The sequence below is a fragment of the Rhamphochromis longiceps genome, linkage group LG6 (assembly GCF_057381845.1).
Source record: "Rhamphochromis longiceps isolate RC_006_pf linkage group LG6, R_longiceps_female_GT1.1, whole genome shotgun sequence".
In the NCBI taxonomy this organism is placed as follows: domain Eukaryota; kingdom Metazoa; phylum Chordata; class Actinopteri; order Cichliformes; family Cichlidae; genus Rhamphochromis; species Rhamphochromis longiceps.
The window spans coordinates 32,925,349-32,947,196 of record NC_140562.1 but is presented as its reverse complement, the minus strand read 5'-3'; the positions used below and the strand labels follow the sequence as shown (position 1 = coordinate 32,947,196).

Sequence of the window (21,848 nt, the reverse complement as noted above, 5' to 3'; positions counted from 1 at the left end):
TCTGGCTCTATATATAATATTAACACTGGGGCAGACTGGTCACCTGTCCACGAGTCCCTAAAATCTATTATTAAGGAAACTTTTATTCATTTATTTATTGTATTCTGTCTCTGTAACTAACATAAATAGATTCGTATCCATTCTTCTGAACTTTAGTCAAAGACTAAAAGATTCCACTCAACGTCAGACTCTTTAAATTATTTAACTATAAACTTACTGACCAACGATCAAGGAAAATCAGGATTTTACCAGGTCTGCCTGACAAATACCGGGGTCCATAGTCGGTCCTTCAGGCGCCTCGGACAGAAGTTTAGTTCTCGACTTTGATTGGTCGCTTTCGCAGCATCGTTCGTTTGACAAGTAAAACAGTGGTCCGCAGGAAAAGAAAGCTCCGTGCGCTATCTTCATTTGTACACTGCAAAGATGTCTGAGGAGCGATCTGAAAGATCCGATGGGAGGATTGTCAAGATGGAGATCGACTACAGTTCAACTGTAGACCAGCGTCTCCCGGAATGTGAAAAAATGGCTAAAGTAAGCGGGTTGTAAAAGAGGCCAGCGCCGGCTGAGTCATGGTGCAGCGAGATCAGTGTTAGCATTCAGACTAGCATCTAGCGTTACTGGCTTTGTCTGGATAGCTCTTATGACCAAATATACAGTAAATATACTTTACTTTGTAATTTGAGGATTTTTTTACTTCCATAAACTTCCAGTGTACTCTGTTTACACACACACGCAGGTATTTATTTGTTATTATACTCGCTAGCATGCTAGTATTCTTAGCGTTAGCTAAAACTTTAGCTAGTTTGCCAACCTGGAAAAGTGACTTAAACATTTTGCTGGTACAAAAGCAGGACTTACCTGTTGTCAGCTTACAGCAATAAATATATCTGACACTGTATTTGTGCATTCTTCTGTCGCAGGAGGGCAAGTTGCAGGAAGCTATCGAGAGCTTGTTATCATTGGAGAAGCAAACCAGAACAGTAAGTCGATGTACACTGTTGCAATTTGTGTTCTTGACCATTTAGCTGCAGAAATACATCTAAGAACTCGGGTCCGATGTGACAGTAACATAAATAATATAAATTGAGATTAAAACACATTCTTAAGTTAAAGTTGTTTTTCCATTCTCAAACTATTTGTAGATGTCAGATTCAGACCCAGTCTTTAATAGGTGCAGCTGATCATAGGAGTGTAAACGAATGGACACGGTTAACCAGAGAACAGTGTCGCATAATTCTCTTTGCAAAGTCTTTTTTGTAAAACAGTAAAACTGAAAGATGTGTTGATGAAATAAGAAATTAATTTTTCATGATTGCAATGTATATTGGTTAACATGTATTTTTTTTATTGTTGTTTTTGGTTTGTTTGCTTGTTTGTTTGTTTTTTAATCTGCCTTTAACCTTTGTGCAGGCATCAGACATGGTATCAACCTCCAGAATCCTTGTGGCTGTGGTTCAGATGTGTTATGAAGCCAAGGACTGGGATGCACTCAATGAAAACATCATGCTACTCACCAAACGGAGGAGTCAGCTCAAACAGGTTACATACCTCTTTTGTCTTGATTCCTGTTTTGTATCAATTCTGTCCTAAAACATTCTTCTGAATCTACAGTCTTAATACAGAAACATTTTATCATGCTTCTAAAGCCTTTTTTCAAATTGTATTACAATGTATAAATATATTGCTCAGTTACATGAGCAATCATAATTACTGGTCATGTAACTGTTTTTAATGAAAACATGCTGCAATGTTATCTATAGTGTAAGATCAGGATCTGTTTTGAAATGATTTCCTCTGAGGGGTAAAATGCTAAATACACTTTTTTGGAAAGTACCACTCCGACAAAATTTAGTCATGACAAGTCCTTAAATTCAGAGCTCTTTTAATAAGCTTAACTTAATAACCCACAACCATTCTTTGAAAGTTAATACAACCTGAATCTGTTAGTTGTTTTTGTTTATTTGTTTGTTTTTCCTCTATTAGGCTGTTGCCAAAATGGTCCAAGAATGCTACAAGTATGTGGATGCTGTGACTGATCTCACCATCAAGCTGAGGCTAATCGACACACTTCGCACTGTGACAGCTGGAAAGGTCTGGAATATATGTGATTTAATGTTGATATCTGAAAATTTGTATAGATTTGGAAAGCTATCAAAGAAGTTACAGCTAAATAATGAGAGATTAGGCTAGCTTAAGCATTGCAGGTTGAATACGGTCACAGTTACCTAAAATCTGAAAGGTGAATTTTTTTTGTAATCAATGAAATTCTTGAAAAATTCACTTCAGTGAAAAACAGAATGAAAAATTCTTTTTTTTTTTTTCACATGCCTAAACTTCCAATCACAAATTAATGTGGTCTGGTTTACACACAACTATTTTGCAAATGTCTGTTGTCTGTTGAAGGCAGGTCATAGTAACTATTTGCTTAACTAACACTCTAAATTTGTCCACGTCACAGATCTATGTGGAGATCGAGCGTGCCAGGCTAACAAAGACCTTAGCTAATATCAAGGAGCAAAATGGAGAGGTCAAAGAGGCAGCTGCCATTCTTCAAGAATTACAGGTAAGGAACAGATGGTTTCAATTTTATACCTTCAAGATGACGAGGTCTGTGCAGTAGTTGTTGTTTCCTTATTGCTGTTGGGTGTATGGGGGAGATTTTATAATTTGTATGACTATAGTTTAAAAATACATAGATTAAGATTAAATAAATATTCCCATTCATTACTCACGCATGTTCTGATCAGGTGGAGACATATGGCTCAATGGAGAAAAAGGAGAAGGTGGAGTTTATATTGGAACAGATGAGGCTTTGCATTGCTGTCAAGGATTACATTCGTACCCAGATCATCAGCAAGAAGATAAACACCAAGTTTTTCCAAGAGGAGGGCACAGAGGTATGAAACAGACCAGGAACTGGGAATTAATTAATTAAAGATGGCAATGAAATATATTTTAATGTATTTTCATGGGTGGCATCTGTACCCTCTTGTATCAGTTTGGTAGGTTTTAGCTTCAAGGGCTGACCTAATCAAACTTTTTTCTCATGAACAACTCAGGAGCAGAAGTTGAAGTACTACAACCTGATGATTCAGGTGGACCAGCATGAGGGCTCCTACCTGTCCATCTGCAAACACTACAGGGCCATTTATGATACCCCTTGCATCTTGGAGGACAGCAGCAAGTGGCAACAGGTGTGTATATGTATGTATGTGTGTGTGTATATATTTATATATATATATATATATATATATATATATATTTACTGTCAAGAGTATAAAGGTTGTTTTAACGGATGTTTAACTTTGTGATTAGCAAATTCAGCTTGCTGACTTGTTTGCAAATAATGACAGGGGTTTCCTGTAGAAAATGATACTGGGTTTTTTTGTGGTTTTGTTGTTTTTTGTAATATTTGCAGGTCTTAAAGTGAGATAAATACAACCTCAGATGAGCAATAACAGATGACGTATTGCATCATGTAATTATTTAACAAAAGTTAGTGTGTGTGTGTCTGGGGAGGGGGCACAAAACCCAGTACACGCACCCCAGTACGCCCTAAGATTCAATGGGTAGTAGAACTACTTTTGACAGGAATAACTTGAAGTAATAGTTTCTGTATAACTCAGTCTCTCACAGTGTTGTGGAGGAATCTCAGCCCCCAAAACTGCTTCAGATCACTAAGCTTTGTGGGCATTTGTTTATGCACAGCTCTCTTAAGGTCACCCTGCAGCATTTTAATCTGGACTGGACTTTGACTGGGCCATTGCAACACTTTGGCTGAAAAAAAAAAAGCGTCAATCTGTTATAGATTTGCTGGTGTCCTTGGAATCATTGTCCAGCAAACCATCCACCATTAAAGAGGTGATCGTGCTTGCTGATGATCAGTTAATCAAGTGTATTTGATTAACCTGACTAAATGTGTCCTAAAGTATTGGAGGGAGACGTTCTCTTAGTCCTGTTACTGAAATCTGTATTTATGTGTAACAGTTAATTAGGTCTTTTTTGTTTTTCCTTTTTTTTTTTTTTTTCTTCCTGTATGTCTAGTTTGCTCGTTGCTTGTTGAGTGCTGCAGCTACTTTTTTGTCTTTCAGGCCCTGAAGAGTGTGGTGCTCTATGTGATTCTTTCACCCTATGAGAACGAGCAGTCAGACCTTGTGCACAGAATCAGTGGAGACAAGAAACTGGAAGAAATCCCGAAATACAAGTGAGAAATAATTTTTGCTTCTTTTGGTGCTGCTGTACTCTAAAAAAGTAAGCTACAGATGTGTTGTGGCTAGATAATAGAAAAATACAAAGAAAACACAATATATGTTACAGTATAATGTAGCTTGCTACCTTTTCTCAATTACTATATGAATCTTTGTGGACAGTCCCACACACAGTGGGTATTTGCTATTTTAGCGAAGTTGCTAAATGTTTTTATCTCAAGAAAATGCTAAAAACTATTTAAAAATGTTGCTGTTTGCTGATGATGGTAATATTTTCTGCTCTGGTGATGATTTGCTGGCTTCACCTTATTTAAGCTATTGTGCAGAGGTCTGGGGCAATAACTACAAAAGTACATCACATCCACTGTTATTGTTTATTTATTTATTTATTTATTTATTTTAAAGGCAGTAATGATCATTTACAATTCAGGTTACAAGGACTTTATAAATTGACTATTTTTAAAGATTAAATGATTAAAATTTGTAGATCTTGTGAAATTCTGGACAGCACTTTTTTTTTTTTTTTTTTTTAAGAGCAAAACATAATCAGCTACCAGGAAATATTCAAAGCATTTTTTTCTGAGAGAATGAAGTTATAATTTAAGGGGTTTTTGCAACTTCAAAACGGAAGGTGTATACTACCAGGAAAAGTTCTAGTTTGAGTGTGTGGAGTCAGACAGTTAAAGGTTGAATCAGTGTCCAAACATGAAGCAGGTCAAAAAGAGAGGTATGGTATGGATATGGTCCTCAAGAGATGTAAAGAAGGGGACAATGTTGAATTTCAGTGAATGTCTCTGGTTGTTACTTTGTGCTTATTTGGATTTTGTAATTAACATTCCCTAAGTGGAGTTACTTGGCTTTCATGTGCAGATGTGAACTTATGGAGTTGTAAATATAAGATGATCAGATTATTATTTTGTGTATTTCATTTTGTTTATATTCTGTGTTATTGGAAGTGTTTATAATGTTGTTGTTGTTGTTGTTGTTGAGGTTTATAACAATAATTAAGTTGGTTAAATAGTATCTTATGAAGGAAGAATGTGATTAAATAAGTGTGCACTTCTTCCCACTTATTTCAGATAAGTAAACTGAGTCAAAAAAAGAGGAGCAGTATTGTACTGTGTTTTGCTTCATTTTTCTTCTTTTGCCGTTGTTTTCCTACATAATTACGTAATCAAACAATCCAAACAAATCAACAAAACAATTCAAGGCAGTACTTTTTCCTAAGCTACTTGGGAGAGCTAACCACAGCAATGTTCACATATGTTGATACTGGGTGTGTACTCTCCGTAGCAAGGTGTAGATACAAGTTTTATTGGGAGGGGTTGTTAATAAATATTCTTCTTGTCCCAGGGACCTTCTGAAACAGTTCACTACCATGGAGTTAATGCGCTGGGCCTCCTTGGTGGAGGATTATGGGAAAGAGCTGAGAGACGGATCACCCAACAGCCCTGCAACAGATGTCTTCTCTTATACAGAGGAAGGGGAGAAAAGGTGGAAGGACCTGAAGAATAGAGTGGTCGAGCATGTAAGTCCTATTGTCGAGAGCAGGGGCTTCTCACTTGGAGTTTGAACACACAACTGTGACACTTTGTTAGACTTGTTTTAGTTTTGACGGTTTTCTGAGTGCTTTCTTAGTTTTAAACTTGTCAGTGGGTGACATGTTTTCCCCTCGTTTTTTACTAAAGTAAAGTAGTTGGCGGGACCATTCAAAACCTTTTTTTCTTATAATGAGCAAGAGACTGAGTTCAATTTAAATAGATACAAGGACTAATCCCAGAAGGTTGATTCTCTTCATCTGGACGTAGCGTTTTCAGTGGGAGAAACATTTTGTCAGTCATCCAAGTGACTTCTTCAGTCTCAGCTGACTGCAGGTTTCCCCAGCCTTATAAACACTACATTTGCACAATGACTGAATTTAACCCACTGAATGAACAATGGGCTGTGAGGTCAGTTCCTTGATCATTAATATGTAATAGGACTAAATGGAACACAATTGGACATACAATAGAAATACGATGGAGGCAACTGAGATAAAGATGAATCTGAAGCTTTATGCAGATTGAGTGGATAAACTGTCTGGCTCTTATATTTAGGTACATTGTATGTGCACTGATAACCATGATATGATTTTCACGTGTTTTCTGCTGTCCCCAGAACATCCGAATAATGGCCAAATATTACACGAGAATCACAATGAAAAGGATGGCTAACCTTCTTGACCTCTCTGTTGATGTAAGTAAAACAATATAGCTAAATAACTCATTTAAATGTAGTTTTTGAGTGTAACTCGGAACTGCCGAGTTACACTCAAAAACTATAAATAAGAGGCACTAACCCAGGTCTCTCTCTCTCGTTAAATACTTTATCAGGAGTCGGAGGAGTTCCTCTCCAGCCTAGTTGTAAACAAGACCATCTACGCCAAGGTTGACCGGCTGGCTGGCATCATCAACTTTCAGCGGCCCAAAGACCCCAATGACCTGCTCAACGACTGGTCACACAAACTCAACTCACTTATGTCTCTGGTCAACAAGACCACACATCTCATTGCCAAGGAGGAAATGATTCATAATCTGCAGTGAAATGTTTGTTTTGATTCATATTTTGTTTTTCCCTCTGTGGAAATGTTTTTGACTACACAGTATAATGGCAGCCTGTGAAAGCAATCTAATTCCAATGTGATAGAATTAGCAAAAAAAAGTCTTCAACACACATGAACATGCAAACACTTATCCTTTGCATCTCACTCTGGACTGGATATTCAAAGTGTTACACATTGCCATTTGATGTAATATATACAGTAGTTTAGCCTCTGTTTCTTTATAAAAACCTGGTTTTCAATGTACATCTAGCAATGTAAACAATAAACTTCTGACATTTGGTTAACAGTTATATATGTAGGTGTTATTGTAGCCTGACTTACATTGATTCTATTATGACAAACCATGAAAACATGAGTGCATAGTAGGTGATAAAAGGATTAATGTGAAAAACACCAAGGGCGTACAGCGCACAAAGTTCAATGAATAATATGTGCCGATGCTTTAATTACAATGGGTTATCCAGATTGCAGATCCCTCTCTTCACTTTGATTTTAATCTCCACGGGGCCCAAAATGAAATGTTTGACACATTCATACACCACATAAAAAGATTTTTTCCACCAGCAGATATATTGACAAAGAAATTGTTGGCATCCAGTTGTGCACCAGTAAACACCACAGTAGGCATTTTGAGTGGTAATAGCACAAAAGCACAGGTAGAACTAATGACATTAAATGTGGCTCGGGATAATAAAATGTCAGGGGTGCCATAACAATGAGCTAGCATGCATAATAGCAGAATACTGGAACTTCTTATTTGAATGGAAAACTGCTTTTAATCATAGCAATTACCTCTGTGCTTTACTTACTATGTGTATGTGCCCTCATTTCTTGGCTTATGAGTGCGGAAAATACAATTTTAACTAGCTCAATTATATTTTCCCTCTTTTATGTCCACAATGTAATGTGGAAAGTCAACATAAAGATTCAAATGTTATTATTGTGGATATTTTCAATACATCACAGTTTAATCTTACACACACCACTTATTGTTGTGTGTGTGGTCATTTCGGGTTTTTTAAATATGTTCTATGAAGCAAATGGATTAATTTTGGTCACCTCGAGGACTTGATTGGATTTATTAGAAACACCTCATCTGTGTCACAAAATCGGCTCATATCATTGTACATCCCTGAGAGTTATAAAAGGCTTGACTGGATGGATGAGGAAAAATACCTTTAGGTTAAGGGAAGATAAGTGACGTTCCTAAAATGTCATAAACTCAAAATGCTTTTTAGTTTTATACTAAATTTTTTAGTTTAATAAACATAATTTGATGCAGATTTCTTTTTTAAACCGTAATGCTACATTTCAGATTTTATATTTTCAGACATCCATCCATCCATCCATTCGCTTCCGCTTATCCTTTTCAGGGTCGCGGGGGGCGCTGGAGCCTATCCCAGCTATTTTCAGACATATAGGAGTCAATCCTACAGTTGTAGAACATTGTCTGTCCCACTCATGAATTTGAAAATATCTATAAGATATTAAAACATGCATTTGGGGGTTAATTATATCTGTCCTGGGACAAAATGTAAACCTAGTTGTTGATAAAGTGGTTCCAAAATTATTATTTAAAATATAAAATAACTCTTGAGAAACCCCTCCCCCAAAAGAAAATGGCATTTTTCTCTTATCACAACTTCTTAATAACCGAATTGCATGTCAAATACAACAATTAAAATGTTATAAACGCACTTTTTTGTTTTCATTTTGTTGGCATGTGTGTTACAATTGTTAAACAACTTTTTAAAACACCAGCATACTTTAAAGAAGAGTGATTGTATCCCAGGTCATTTGTTCAACTATGCCCATTTAGCCTGGAAAAGGAAAAGATAAAGTAGTTAGAAGGCGACAAAAAAGAAGTAATAAAGTAATATGAACAAGTCCTGTGATAATATTATGGATAGTCCAAAGGTCAGTTCTCTTTGGCAAATTTTGTATTTTTCCAATCTTTTCTGACTAGACTGTGTCACTCTAACCAATGCAGCACTGTTACCTGTATTACAAAAAGAAGATAAATTAATTTTGGTGTTTCCTTCCTTTTTTAAATATATATATTCACAATCATTCATGACTGTTGCAGTCCATTATGTTACTCAATTCAATATATACTCAATATATATAGAGAATATATCTCTATATATATATGTGTGTGTGTGTGTGTGTGTGTGTGTGTGTGTGTGTGTGTGTGTGTGTGTGTGTGTGTGTGTGTAATAAACTTTCTAAATATATTAAAAGTATATAAAATATTCTCATTATTATTATTATTAAATGTGTGAACAGTGTATTTGAGATAAATACTGAAATTAAATGAAAACGTTGGGGAACGTAGATTTCAAAAGTTGCTTAAATGAATATAAATTAAGTCTTAAGAATGTATATTATATGCTATAAAATATGCTTTTTCATATTCCAGAGTATTGGTGTGAGCTGTACCAAGCATAGCACACAGCAACTTAAATGTCACATAAAAGTGTACTTTTGATACCTGAGGTGGACAAATCTATATTTTTGATGTTTTTTTTAAATGTGTTTTTCTTAGAAACATAACAGAGAATTATGAAATAAAAGACCAGTTTTAAAAAACGATTCCTAAATTGTGCTCTAACTGCAGAATGACCCGTAGACTAACTTTACTTGAATTTTAGTCCCACGTGTGTGCTTACAAGGAATAAAACGAACTACTATGACAAAAAGGATGCTTGTCATCACGGGCCATATAGACGCGCACGCAAACACACGTTTCGGTCCCCTCAACCTTCAGATCTGTACATCCCACTATGCTTTGCGATGACGGTCTGACAAGTGGATCCAAGATGGCGTAGAAAGTAAAGCTAGGTAAGTGTTGACTTCCCATTTTCAGCCCTTTCAGTTGTCTTTTTCATCTCAAAGGCACTGCCACGAAACCCCACCATAAATCATTAGGATAATGGCGAATGCTTTGAGTTTATGCACGAATAACAACACGATGTCATACCAGTTATATGCGTCCAAACACCGTGGCAAAATCACAGGCCCGAACCCGTTTTGTTTCGGCGAACCTAGCTAGCTAGCCCGCTAACATTAACAAACCAGACAGCCATTCTTGTTGTGAGCTTCCCAGTTTGGTTCCAAGAAAGGCCGTGTTTTGGCTAGCAGGCTAACTGCTAGCTACGCATACTCTATTTAGTGGCAACACTGTGTGCCCTGTGCAAAGGCGAGCGATAAGTTGACCAACACTTTGAGTGGGGACATTTTTTTTTGTTTTTTTGTTTTTTTGCAAGGCTTTGTGACGCTGCCGTCATCGCTCTTACTTGCAGCAGTCATGACAAGTTTGCTGGACAAACAATAGCTATAACTAACTACTGAAAGGCAGATCATGTCCACTCCAGTGTATTTGGTATTTAGTGTATGCACTCTTGCTGCCTCCTGCCAGTTAAGCTCAGGGAAATAAGTTTTTACAGCCGTATTTTGCACACGTTGCTGCTGACGATACTGTCAAGCCAAATAACGTTATCTGAGGACAACGGAGACAGTCGCGGTTGCTCTACAACTATTTTCCGTTATAAATATTAGCGTTTTCTTCCACTGTATATTGTAATCGTGGAGTCCCACGACTGAACACGAAAAATAAGACAGCTGCCCACCCGCTGCATCCCGCCAAACTATTTTTCGTTGCACCAGTGAAGTGCCAAGCACTAATATTAGGTAACGGCTATCCCCACAGTAACAAATAGGGCTGTGAATCGCTACATTGGTTTTAAACTAACCCTACTTGATCGTAGCAAGCACTGTGTTAATATCAGTCGTGCATCTCTTTTGTTTTTTTGTCTACAATTCTGTTGTTCATCTTCCCATAAGCCATCATTCTCTGGTCAAGCAACTTTTAACTCTCAACTACTTTTGGATGATTACATGTTTTTTCCTTAGTCTTAAGACTATTTTAATTATTATATTTGCAGAAAGTTGTTTTACAAATACAAACAGCTACTTTAAATTCAAATCCTAGAAGTTATTTTAAGATTTTCTGACATTGTGGATGAACCATTTTTATGCAAAATGCTCCAGACAATGTGTGATGACGAGGTGTGGCAAAATTGGTTAGTTTCATGTCTGCATGATGACAAAAAACTAGTTATACTAATCAAAAATGCATCTGTATTTTTTTTATTTTTTTTTATTTTTAAAGGAAGCGTTCACACCATGAGTTCACTTTTTGAAGATCAGCAGACCTATAATGTGTCATATTCCTAAATGAAAAGGCAAAGAATTAGCTGCTTATGGTCCCCTCCCTGCTTGGTTAGCTTATTTTTTTCTGACTCATGGAATATCTGTCCAGGCCAATGGTGACGATTGTGGTATTTTTAGCGTTAAAATTAATATAAGTGCAATGACTGCATTATTTGCTTCACATGTGCTTTTTGCGACAGTGAAAAAAATCCTTCAAATACATTATTGTGTGTCATGTGTATTACCATGTACTGCACATAAGCTGAAAGACTTGTCTCTCTATGGTCCTAAGAGACATGTTGAGCCAGAGCAGCTATTACTAACGTAGCTGTATGTTAGTAGATGTTGAAGAAGTGTCTCAAACACTGTTACAGGGTTAACAGACTCCCCCACTGCACCCACCGCCTCTTGCATGATTGATTTTGATTTTGAAAATATTTTTTTAACAATGTGTGAAATGTCAAATCCTTTTGTTTAATGTCTTCATCATGCGATGCAGGTATAAATTGCAATTTCACAGCTAGCATATAGTAATTTGGTGCCTCCTCTCTCTCTTTCAAGGACACCCTGTTCCAAATATGCCTAAAATTACTGTGCTGTAGGTGACAGCTTCCCTGTTCCTCTGAGGTAGTCAGAATCAAAATCTAAATTCCATACTGTGGTGAGTGCTTGGATTGAAATTGAGCATCAGCTAACTGTTGAAACTCCGTTTGCTTTGCACATAGCTATAATAGGGGCTTTTAGTGTAGTATTTTTGTGACAAAAGCTCTTTATCTGCCCTCCTGAGATAAGTTGCAGTTCTGGTGTTGAAACCAGCGTGGTTGGAAACCGGGCCAGAAGTTGCTAGGCTGTTATCCAAGGCTAAGCATTTGAGGTTTTGGCGTTTGACAGGAGTTCACAGTGTACCCTCCCTATCCTGGAAAAAAAAAGCCACTTTCTTGTTTCTTACATGTTGTTGTATAAGATATTAATTAGAAGTTGCTAGAAAAGCTACTGGTAACAGCCCCCCCCCCACTCCAAAAGACAAAAAAAAAACAACACCCAGAACACGAGTACATTCATGGCTCAGTACATTTTCATTACAGCAGATGAAACTAAACAAAAGATATACTTTGAAACTTTAACCTTTTGTTCAAGTTTTGCATACTGTGAAAAAAGGTTTAGTAAATGAAGCTAATATGATTGCAACATATTTTTATGTATGTTTGTAAAAATATCGTGTTAAAAATTAAACGCTAGTGGTGCCACTTGAGTTTGAATATTTGTACAAAGCACAGTTGGTCTTTTTGTCCACACTGAGGAAACAGTGATTACCACTAGATAAAAGCAATGTTGGTCTTTACATTCAGTGTGACCTTTAGGATTTGGAATTGATAATTGGTTTTGGATGGTTACCAAATTGTCTAGATCATTTGAATCATGTGTCTCTGAACCTATGAATTTCCGTTATCTGTGCTATTATGTTTTCTCACAGTTAACACAGGGGCCTTTGTACTTCGGAATCACATATGAGGCTTTTTGAACTCCTTATTCTATACTATGTTTATATTTATTGATAATAAATCCACATTGATTTAGAAAATGTAGAAAACTTCCTATTCCTATTTTTTTTTTCTCTCCAAAAGTTGATTAGGAATATACAAAGTGAAATGATCGTACCCCTAACCAGAACCTGTATTGGCAGTGATATTGTAATTTTATCAAGATCCATCCTTAGTGAACCCCACAATGTGAGCAGGGAAGTTGTAGATTCCAGCGGTAGAGTAAGTTAAATTTAAAAACTCAGCGGATTGTATGAGTTGTCAGATAAAGTACACGTATAATGCCTTACCTGCTTTCAAGGTGCACTGCTGTGCTTTTCCCAGTGGCTCCCAGCCTGGAATTTTTGTTCCGGGAATCCAAGTGTGTAGACATAAGTGCAAACTTCTCACAGTACTGTTTTTTTGTCACGGGGCAATATCGAACTGAACGCTGTGTACTGATGGGTTGAGGGCAAGTACCATTACACTCCTAGTCCCAAAATACGCAAGTCTCATCAGGACAGATTGTGATGAGGTTTTATCTGAAACATTGTAAAAATAAAAGTACTGCTAGAAATTCAACATAAAGGTTATATTGACTTTTCCTCTGCATACTGTCCAGCATGTCCACTATCTTGTCTCAGCAATGCCCCTTTATTCTGGATGATCAGTTATGCCCATTATGAGTCAGTTGACACCAGACAGCTGACTCTACTACTGACTTCAGAGCTTGATCATAAAGAAGAATGTCTCTTATATTGCTTAAGACATCTCACATGACTACATCTTTCTCTGCTCTTTGCACATGTATTTCAATTTACACTGTGTAAGCACAGGCAGAGGTTGAGGTATGTTAGAAACACTCCAAGGAGTCTTATCCTCTGTTCTTGTTGATTTATGGCAAACATCAGTTACATGAGAACTTGACTCTTGCTTGTTGCCACTGTAAAATGACATTTTACTGTAGAAAACGTTTTTAAAAAAACAAAACAAAAACAAACTTGTTCCAAATCAAAAGCCACAATATATAATTTATTATTAAAGTGAACATAATTTAATAATTTATGACTGTGACGTTATGTGGAGGGGAAAAAAAACATTTACTTTATTTAAAAATAATGTTCTGTGTCAACTACATGTACAAGTAAAAGCAAATAAAAATGACCTATCAAATCGGGAGTTCATTGGAAGCAACAGACTATATCTTACCCAAATAGCTGAATTCAGTTTTCAGTGGAAAGTTAGGCAGCTGATGTTGGCTGCGTTTTACATATTGTTTGACAATAATCAGGATGACAATTTCCGAGAGGTTGGAGAAAAAGAAAATTGTTATCTTTTGTCTAGCCCTGTTTTTTTTTTTTTTTCTTTTCTTTTTTTTAAGTGTTCTTATTTTTGTGCCGTTTGTGTTTTATTTGTAGACGGTTTGTCCCTAAGTCATGGCGGACAGGAGAGCGGAGAAGTCATGTGAAGAAGCCAGTAGATCGTTAGCCAGGCGGGAGTACGAGGCGGCAGTCAGCCATAGCACGGATGCCCTGGTGGTCCTTGCACCCCAACCCCCATCCTCCAGCAACCCCATCCCGCTGAGCCCTCCATCTCTTGTCGTCGCCGCCGGACCCCTCCGCAGCCGTGCCCTGCTCTACCGAATTGCTGCCTTCTTGCAGCTGGTGAGGACACGGCTGATTTTTACAACTATTTAACATCCCCCAAAATCACAATGTAGAGACAGAACTCATTAACAATAATAATGTGAAATATAAAATTATCATCTAATACTCATCTTGAAATTATTACATTACATTGAAATAACTGACCATTGTCCTTTGAATCAACCTTTGTGAAATGAAGAGAAGATTAAAAATGAGGAAACAGAAGTTTCTTCCAGGGTACTGTTAGGTCATCTTTGCTGAAGACTAAAATTAGACCTGTTGCTTGAGGCTGAAGATTATGGAAACTACTTAAGTCTTATAAGTCTGATAATGTGAGGAAGTATCACCAAGTATTCTCATTTGTAAAGGTCATAAATTTTCTCCCCCATTTCTGCCAACAGAAAAATTATGATGAAGCAGATGAAGACTGCAAACATGGTGAGTGGCAACTCAAATTGTAAACAGTACTGATACTGTAAGTTCGTGTAGTGTAATAGGTAATTTTGTACCTGTGGTAGAAGTTTCACCATGTCCTGACATGTTAATTTTGCATCTACTGTAAGTGTTATAGCTGAAAAACAGAAGAAAATAAATGTTTAGGTCTGCACTCAGGTGATGCCTGGGGTCAAAGATAGTGTCCCAGTGTTGTCAAGTGAGTCGTTTACTGCAGTAAACCTGGGGCATTGCTGAAGCTTGCGGCATAGAAAAGTATATGGTACAATGTAGCCTCTTTCAGCCTGTATGAAAATACAAGCCCTGATAATCCTAAAATGTCATGTTTTCATTGAACTTTTCAGAAAATCAAATCAGTCCCTTTCACTCTTTTTCTAGAGAGCAGGCATGCAGACTTATCACATACAGAACATTGAAAAATATCTAATTGACTGAACTGAATTTATTCTTTCCATACCCACTCCTCTTTCCTCTTCATCTTGTGATAGTCCTGGCAGAAGAAATTGCCAGGGGAGATGGTTCACTACAGGTGAACTTGCGCTCCATGCTGTTGGATGGCAGCCTGCAGGAGGTGGCCAGCATCCTGTCTAAAGCCTTGTATGGAGAGCCAATGGTATGATTAATGTATCTATAAATCGCATTCAAAAGTACTGTCAGACTACACATTGGTAGCTAGAAGGGTATTTAAAGTGCAGTGTCTAACATTGCCAATGTTCTACAGTTTTAGAATAATAATAATAATAATAATAATAATAATAATAATACAGGCAATGTTTTTATTGTGGTTTTTGAAGCAGCTGTCAAAAGTTAGATGGTTTTGGTTTCCACTGGCCATTGTTAGATCATACATTGTTTAATTTTTTTTTCTCAACAAATTACATGTATGTTAGTACAGATTTTAAACTTGAATATTCATTTAGATCTGGTGTGGGATTTTAAATGTTACCGTATATTTTGGATTAGGAATGTAATAGGCACTTTCTATGTGTAATGAAATTGTGAGGGGTTCATGGTCTATATAGAGCAGTGTTAAGCAGAAAGGCAGTTAAACTGTAAAATTTTCTGAGACCTTAAACATTCAGGAAAATCTTCATATAGCGGTGGATAAAGTCACTACCAGGAAGTGCAAATAAGCGATGAATCAAACAAGAGTTTTATTTGGCAAATAATTCACTAAGAAAGTGAATTGCTAAGTACCCTAGCTGTAAGGAAGCCATAAATGCATGAGCCAAAGGCTTATTTGCGCTTTTCGATACTATAATTTGTGACTTGTTGCCAGCAAACTCCAGGTTACATCGCACATACATTTCACATTTCACTGATCTAATATGGAAACCTTTGTAGTGCATACTGTAATGATGATGAAGATCAATTTTGCATGTTATTGTTAAAAAATGACTACTAATAAAAAGGACTAAAGTAGTTGTTTTCTTTCTCAACAGAATGGTATTGTTGCAAAAGACCTGAGCAGATTAAAAATGCTCTTCTCTGAAATAGAGGTACGTGCCTATTGTTCGTCATGCTCCTTTGTTCCAGTCATGTGGTGTTTGGTTTTACAGGGAATTCTTCAATGCTTGTAGATGGAAATAATTAAGATTTGGTTATAGCCAAAGTATCTGTTGTTTATTTGTTCCCGTGCAATATGTTTAATGCCTAAGCTGATTGCATGGAGCTCGAGCTGTTTTTACACATGAACAGAGGATAACCTCAGGAAAGTCAGATCGGAACATTGTCCAAAGTTGCCCTTTCTCACATTTAATGATGGATCCAACAATCTGTGACATTTGCATGCAAATGTGCACCTCCATTGGGTAATGCCTGGAAAAGTTAAGGGCATGCATGTATCTCAAGTTACTAGTTGACATATTAGAAATAATCTACGCACCACCTCCAAGCTCCTCATTCTGCCCCCCTCTCTGTCAGGCTGTAAAAGGAGAGATGGCACCAGAATACACAGATGACCAGGATGAAGGTAAGCAAATGTGTACCATGACAAAAAAAATCACATTAATGTTGTTTTGTTTTTTCCCCTCTGCTTATCTTGACTGGTGGTGCAATATGATTATAAGCTTCTGGCTGAAATGGACCTGTGTGGCACTGTAAATGCCTGAGTGTGTTTTTAAGGATGAAAATACTGTATGGAAAATATGAACGCACATCTTCATTTAGATTATGAAATTCCAGCTCCGATTATGCTTGAGTTTAAAGGCAGATCTTCTTCACAGTTTTAAGTATGTAGGCTGTGATTTGTAGCTGTCCGTCTCTCTCATACATACTGAAGGACAACAGACAAACTTAAAAATAAAAAGAACTGGCAGTGTTTAAAATTAAACATAAATGTCTCTTAATAGAAGACCAGCTTGTTTTTAAAAATTGAAAATTTTAAAAGCTAAACTGCAACAGCCAACAAGGCGACATCCAGCAGTAGCAACAATCCCAGCATCATTTCTCTAGAAATTGTATAATCTAGTTAGCATTAATGGTTACACTTTTCTCAGTCTTACATTGACCACCCTGCTCATATATTGACAGAGGTCCAAGATGGCTGGCGGTTCCGACCACCTCCAAGAGGAGTCACGAGCAGTGAGGAGTACACCCTTTGTAAAAGGTAATGCAAATTGTATGGTTATTTGTAAGAAGTGAGGAATATCTGTAAATTTGTATATCTTTTGATGTGTTACTGGGGTTATAAAAGCAAATGCATGTAACAAATTGTAAGGAAGAATTTATGATTGGTAGGGCATAAATGGGAAGAAAAAGTACTGACTATTAGTTACTAAATAGTGGAAATGAGGTGGGATTATATAAGATTATATATGCTTCTTCCTACTCCTTTTTGAGCGTCAGTTGTAAGTTATTTATAATTATTACTGTTTTGTTCTAATTTTATTTTGCTTTCTTTTTTCTCTTTAGTGTTATACTATTTTAACATGTTCAAAATAAAGATACAGTACAAATACAAATGTATCTCACACTAAATGTTGCAAGGAAAAATATGCCATGACTTACGCTTATGTTTATGCAACTAACGGGCATTTGCTGTCATCACACTGAGACTTCAGAATTTGTGATTGTAGTTAGTTCTGTGAATTTTCATTTTTGAACTCCTTTACACCAAAGGGGTCTCCTTTACAAACAATAATATATTTTAGATTTTTGTGGTTGATAATGGTTTGTATAAAATTAACCAAAATTGTACATTGAAGTACAGGAGGGGTGGGATGAGATGGGATGTGCCTTTTTGAGTCTGCACAACTTAAAAGGTAGAGGAGATGGGCACATGAAATTTTTAACTACATTGTGTCACAGTCAATGTACCAACTATTTTTAAATGTTATACTTTTAAACAACCAGCATCACAAAACACACCGAGAAAGCATAATATAAATTGGGAACAAGAACCGTTGAGTATTCTGAAACATTTTATGAAGTAAAACAGTTGCTTGAACTAACATGGACCCACCTGAGCATACTTTTTATTTCCCTTTAGGTACTTGGAGCAGGGCCTGTGTCGGTATGGGGCCCAGTGTACATCAGCTCATTCGCAGGAGGAGCTTATGGAGTGGCAGAAGCGCTATGCTTCACGCCTCATCCGCCTCAAACAACAGCAGGAGAGTAAACACTTCACCGAAAACTACATGGAGACCTTAATAGAGAAGTGGATGAACTCCCTTTCTCCAGAGAAAGTGGTAAGTGACATTGTAGTTCATGCAAACTCAAAAGTGGCACAGTGAGATAAAAGTGAAAACACTGTGCGAACATGAATGTGTTCACTGCTATTTGAAACCATTCTAACATGTGTTCTGATTAAAAGCCTCTGCAATTTCTATATATATCTACTATATAAATCTCTCAAATATAAATCTCTCAAATTTACTACACATTTCCAGCATAGGTCCTTATTTACATATGCATCCACACAAAAGCTTTGAATATCCTAATGGAGGGTTGTTTTTTTTTTTTTGTTTGTTTGGTTTTTTTTTTTTTTTTTTTTTTTTTTTTTTTGCCCCCATTGGGTATAAACACAGCTATTAACAGATATGTGACCCTCTAGTTCACTTCTTAAGTCTGTTTTATTACGGAAAACACTCAAATACCTCCACTACATTTAAGATATTTTAGAAGAACAATGCATCAAAGATTATGTTTTCTTTAGGAGTGTCAGTGCTGAGCACATACTCACAAGCCTTTAATATTATTTGGCACTCTGTATCTAGCTCTTAATTAATGTGTGCTTACAGTCAGGGATACCTAACTTTTGCTTTCATTAATATTTGATGCGTAAATTAACTTGGCTTGCAAAAATATTGGCTAACCGTTGACCTGTAAATGGTTTATGAATAAATAAGCTGTGATGGTATGTAACTAACCATGGTATTTTATTTCTTCTAGCTAAGTGACTGTTTAGAAGGAGTGAATGTAGAGACCACCTCTAGCCTGTCTGTCACCGTCACCACCAAAAAATCCTCCCACTCCTGGGTCTTCTCCTTGTTGTGCAAGGTAGGATGAAGCATTGAGTGTTTGATCATTTGTCATTGTGGAGGAGGAACATGAGGGCCGTATGTGGTGATGTGTTAAGCACAATGTTAAGTTACATTTTGTTTATTTATCAACATTAATTCATTTTCAGTTGAATGTGACAGTTCTTCCACCATTTGATGTCATTAACAGTTGCACTGGTTACTCTCTGCTCTTTTTTTCACTCTGTGTGTGTTTAAAAGGACAAAAGAATCACATTGTGTTGTTACAATTATCCCAAAACCCATAGTCTGTGCTCCTTGGATACTTGGTATATTAACCATCTGTTAATTTTGTGAAAGTCCTGATTATCTTCCCATTGCTCTGTACAGCCGCCTAGAAAGCTGTACCGGATTGCTCTCCTCTATGATGCCCACCGACCACACTTCTTCATCACAGGCGTGTCAGCTGGAGAGCGGCTCCAAGGTGTTCCCAAAGGCTGCCAAGAGTGGACTCCAGGGGAGGAGACAGCAGGTGGGTCATAAATTTTATGTTATGTTATGTTATGTTATGTTGTGTTGTGTTGTGTTGTGTTATGGTCAAACATGAGCTATCAGGGGATTTTTATTTTCAAATGTATTTTTCCAGCTTCATAAGGTTTCTGATTCCATTTTGTCTGTATAAATTATATGTGTCAAACTTGTATGTTTCATATAATCAAAAAATGTTAATGTTAGACAAGGATAACCCAAGTAAATACAAAATGCTGATTTTTTTTTTTTCTTTTCTTTTTAAATGATGATTTTAATTATTTTAAATGATGGTTTCAATTATTAAGGTAAAAATGGCCAACCAAACTCACCTGGTCCTGTGTGGAAAAGTTCCAAGGCGAAAATCACTGCTGACCAAACCCCCCGTTGCGTTTTTTTTTTTTGTTTTTTGTTTTTTTCCCCCCCACTCCCTCCTCTCACCAAACCACCAATATAATTTCCTCAGTTGCCTCTTCCCCCTCCTCTTCTACCAGTTGCTCCATCTATGACTTTCCAACAGTCTCGAGTCATGTCGACTGAATCCAGGGAAAAGGGCAAAAAAAAAAAAAAAAACGATGTTGTGGGTTTTTTGGTTTTTTTTTTCCTGTTGTTGTTTTAAAAAAATATATTTTCCTCATTGACATGTTTCAAAAATGCTGCTTGTAATTTTCGTGAACGATGCAGTCTCATGAATCGCCAAGTGACAACACTGACCAGCCATTCAGTGGCATGCAGACTTTTGACATCACATTTTTGGATTGTCTTGGATAAATCCAATCTTGGCTATTAGGTGAGAAGGAGAAGGTAGTGCAGGGGAATCCCTTAGTGGTTTTATGGTGATTGGACTATCTGTCTTGAAGACTATAATTTATGCGTCTGCAGAACAGTGTCTCCAGTGGTGTGCAGCTACAGATACCGTGGTGTGCAGCTCAACAGTAAGTTGGACTGGAAGAGCTACATGGAGGCAGTGTACAGTAATCAGGGACAAAGATGGCTTTATTCCCTAAAGATGCTAAGGGCATTCAACATCTGCCAGCCCTTCTTGCGCAGTGTCTACTCTACAGTGGTGGCCAGTGCTCTGTTTTTTTTGATGCGGTCTGCTGGGGAGCAGAGTTGACAAACCTGTAAAGAAGGGTGACTCTATAGTTGGGTGTAAACTTTAGGCAGTCCAGCAGGTGGTGGAGAGAAAAAGACTTTTGAAGTTGGAATCAGTTAAGATCAAGCCTGCATACTTACTCCATGCCCTGCAGGTTATCAATAGTAGAACCTTCAAAAACTGACTGCACCTAAGTGCAAGTCTGAGCACCTCAGGAGGTCCTTTATACCAGCTGCTATGAAGCAGTTTGATGCATAATGATGATATGATTTTTATCCACGTTTGCATATTTGCGCATTACTTATTGGCTGTTTTATTTATTTGTATAATGTCAACTTATAGGAATTATTACTATTGTTTTGCTGTTTGTGATTTGTGGTCTTATGGCTGTGTTGAAGCTGCCATGGCAATGTAATTTCTTGTAAAGGATTAATGAAGGATCTTTGAGTGGGCCAGAATTCCTCCAGTGTGATATAAAAGACTCATTTGCAGTTACCGCAAGAGCTTGATTGCCAACAGCCAGTTATTAGCTTTAGATCCCAATTACTTTTCCACATAGTCATTAATTGCATTTTTTTTTTTTTTTTTTTTTTTTTTTTTTTTTTTGGATGCAATACAAAATTTGTTTAGTCTGAAACCTCTGACAAATATGCAAAAATAGAAGGATAAGGAAGGGGGCAAATACTAGCACTGTACATACATTAGTCAATGCCTTGTGTGACAGAGCTACCACAAGATTTCCATATTATATAAACTATTAGTCCTTTTATAGGTATTGACAAGCTTAAACATGGAGAAGTCCAAAAAGTTTCATTTAGATTTTCTAATATTTCAAAACTTCTAAATTAACAAGCAAAAATCATTTCATTTATCTTTGTTTATTTTTATTGACTTCTAAACTTGAATATGCCAAACTGTCTGTTCTTTTAATTATTGTGGTTTAGTAACAGTGCAAATGGACAAATAGTGAAGTTCTTAATCAGAAGAGTACATGTACAAGAAATTGTAAACAAAGTTCCCAGCATTGCTAAATTCCATTAGCTGACTAGCCAGGTTGCACCCCTAGGTCTGTATGGCTCTGAGTTGTTTTTTGTGTTTGCTTGTTGTTGTTTTTTTTCATAGA

The 21,848-nt window shown here is 36.9% G+C and overlaps 2 protein-coding genes across 3 annotated transcripts in view; both read left to right on the top strand.

Annotated features, from left to right (window-relative positions):
* Nucleotides 1–327: 327 nt before the first annotated feature.
* Nucleotides 328–7,100, top strand: psmd12 (proteasome 26S subunit, non-ATPase 12). Its single transcript, XM_085410300.1, has 11 exons — nt 328–531; nt 921–980; nt 1,411–1,539; nt 1,984–2,091; nt 2,459–2,563; nt 2,748–2,897; nt 3,060–3,194; nt 4,092–4,204; nt 5,562–5,736; nt 6,366–6,443; nt 6,581–7,100. Exons 1-11 carry the CDS (start codon nt 424–426, stop codon nt 6,788–6,790), a joined length of 1,371 nt encoding a protein of 456 aa, XP_085266426.1. The 5' UTR covers nt 328–423; the 3' UTR covers nt 6,791–7,100.
* A 2,465-nt stretch (nt 7,101–9,565) lies between these two features.
* helz (helicase with zinc finger) overlaps nt 9,566–21,848 on the top strand; it is a 49,406-nt gene continuing 37,123 nt past the window's right edge. For both annotated transcript variants that reach the window (XM_085410297.1, XM_085410298.1), the window contains exons 1-10: nt 9,566–9,651; nt 13,961–14,206; nt 14,590–14,626; nt 15,130–15,254; nt 16,084–16,140; nt 16,565–16,613; nt 17,174–17,249; nt 18,132–18,330; nt 19,034–19,141; nt 19,492–19,633. In XM_085410297.1, coding sequence (XP_085266423.1) covers nt 13,979–14,206; nt 14,590–14,626; nt 15,130–15,254; nt 16,084–16,140; nt 16,565–16,613; nt 17,174–17,249; nt 18,132–18,330; nt 19,034–19,141; nt 19,492–19,633 — 1,021 coding nt within the window. In that variant the 5' untranslated portion in view covers nt 9,566–9,651; nt 13,961–13,978. The remainder of the gene's footprint in view (nt 9,652–13,960; nt 14,207–14,589; nt 14,627–15,129; nt 15,255–16,083; nt 16,141–16,564; nt 16,614–17,173; nt 17,250–18,131; nt 18,331–19,033; nt 19,142–19,491; nt 19,634–21,848) is intronic.

Excerpts from the sequence above, each read along its gene's own strand:
- psmd12 (XM_085410300.1), top strand. The coding sequence starts at position 424 with ATGTCTGAGGAGCGATCTGAAAGATCCGATGGGAGGATTGTCAAGATG. Across the intron at positions 981-1,410 it reads TGGAGAAGCAAACCAGAACA|GCATCAGACATGGTATCAAC; the intron begins GTAAGTCGATGT and ends ACCTTTGTGCAG. Across the intron at positions 2,898-3,059 it reads TCCAAGAGGAGGGCACAGAG|GAGCAGAAGTTGAAGTACTA; the intron begins GTATGAAACAGA and ends TGAACAACTCAG.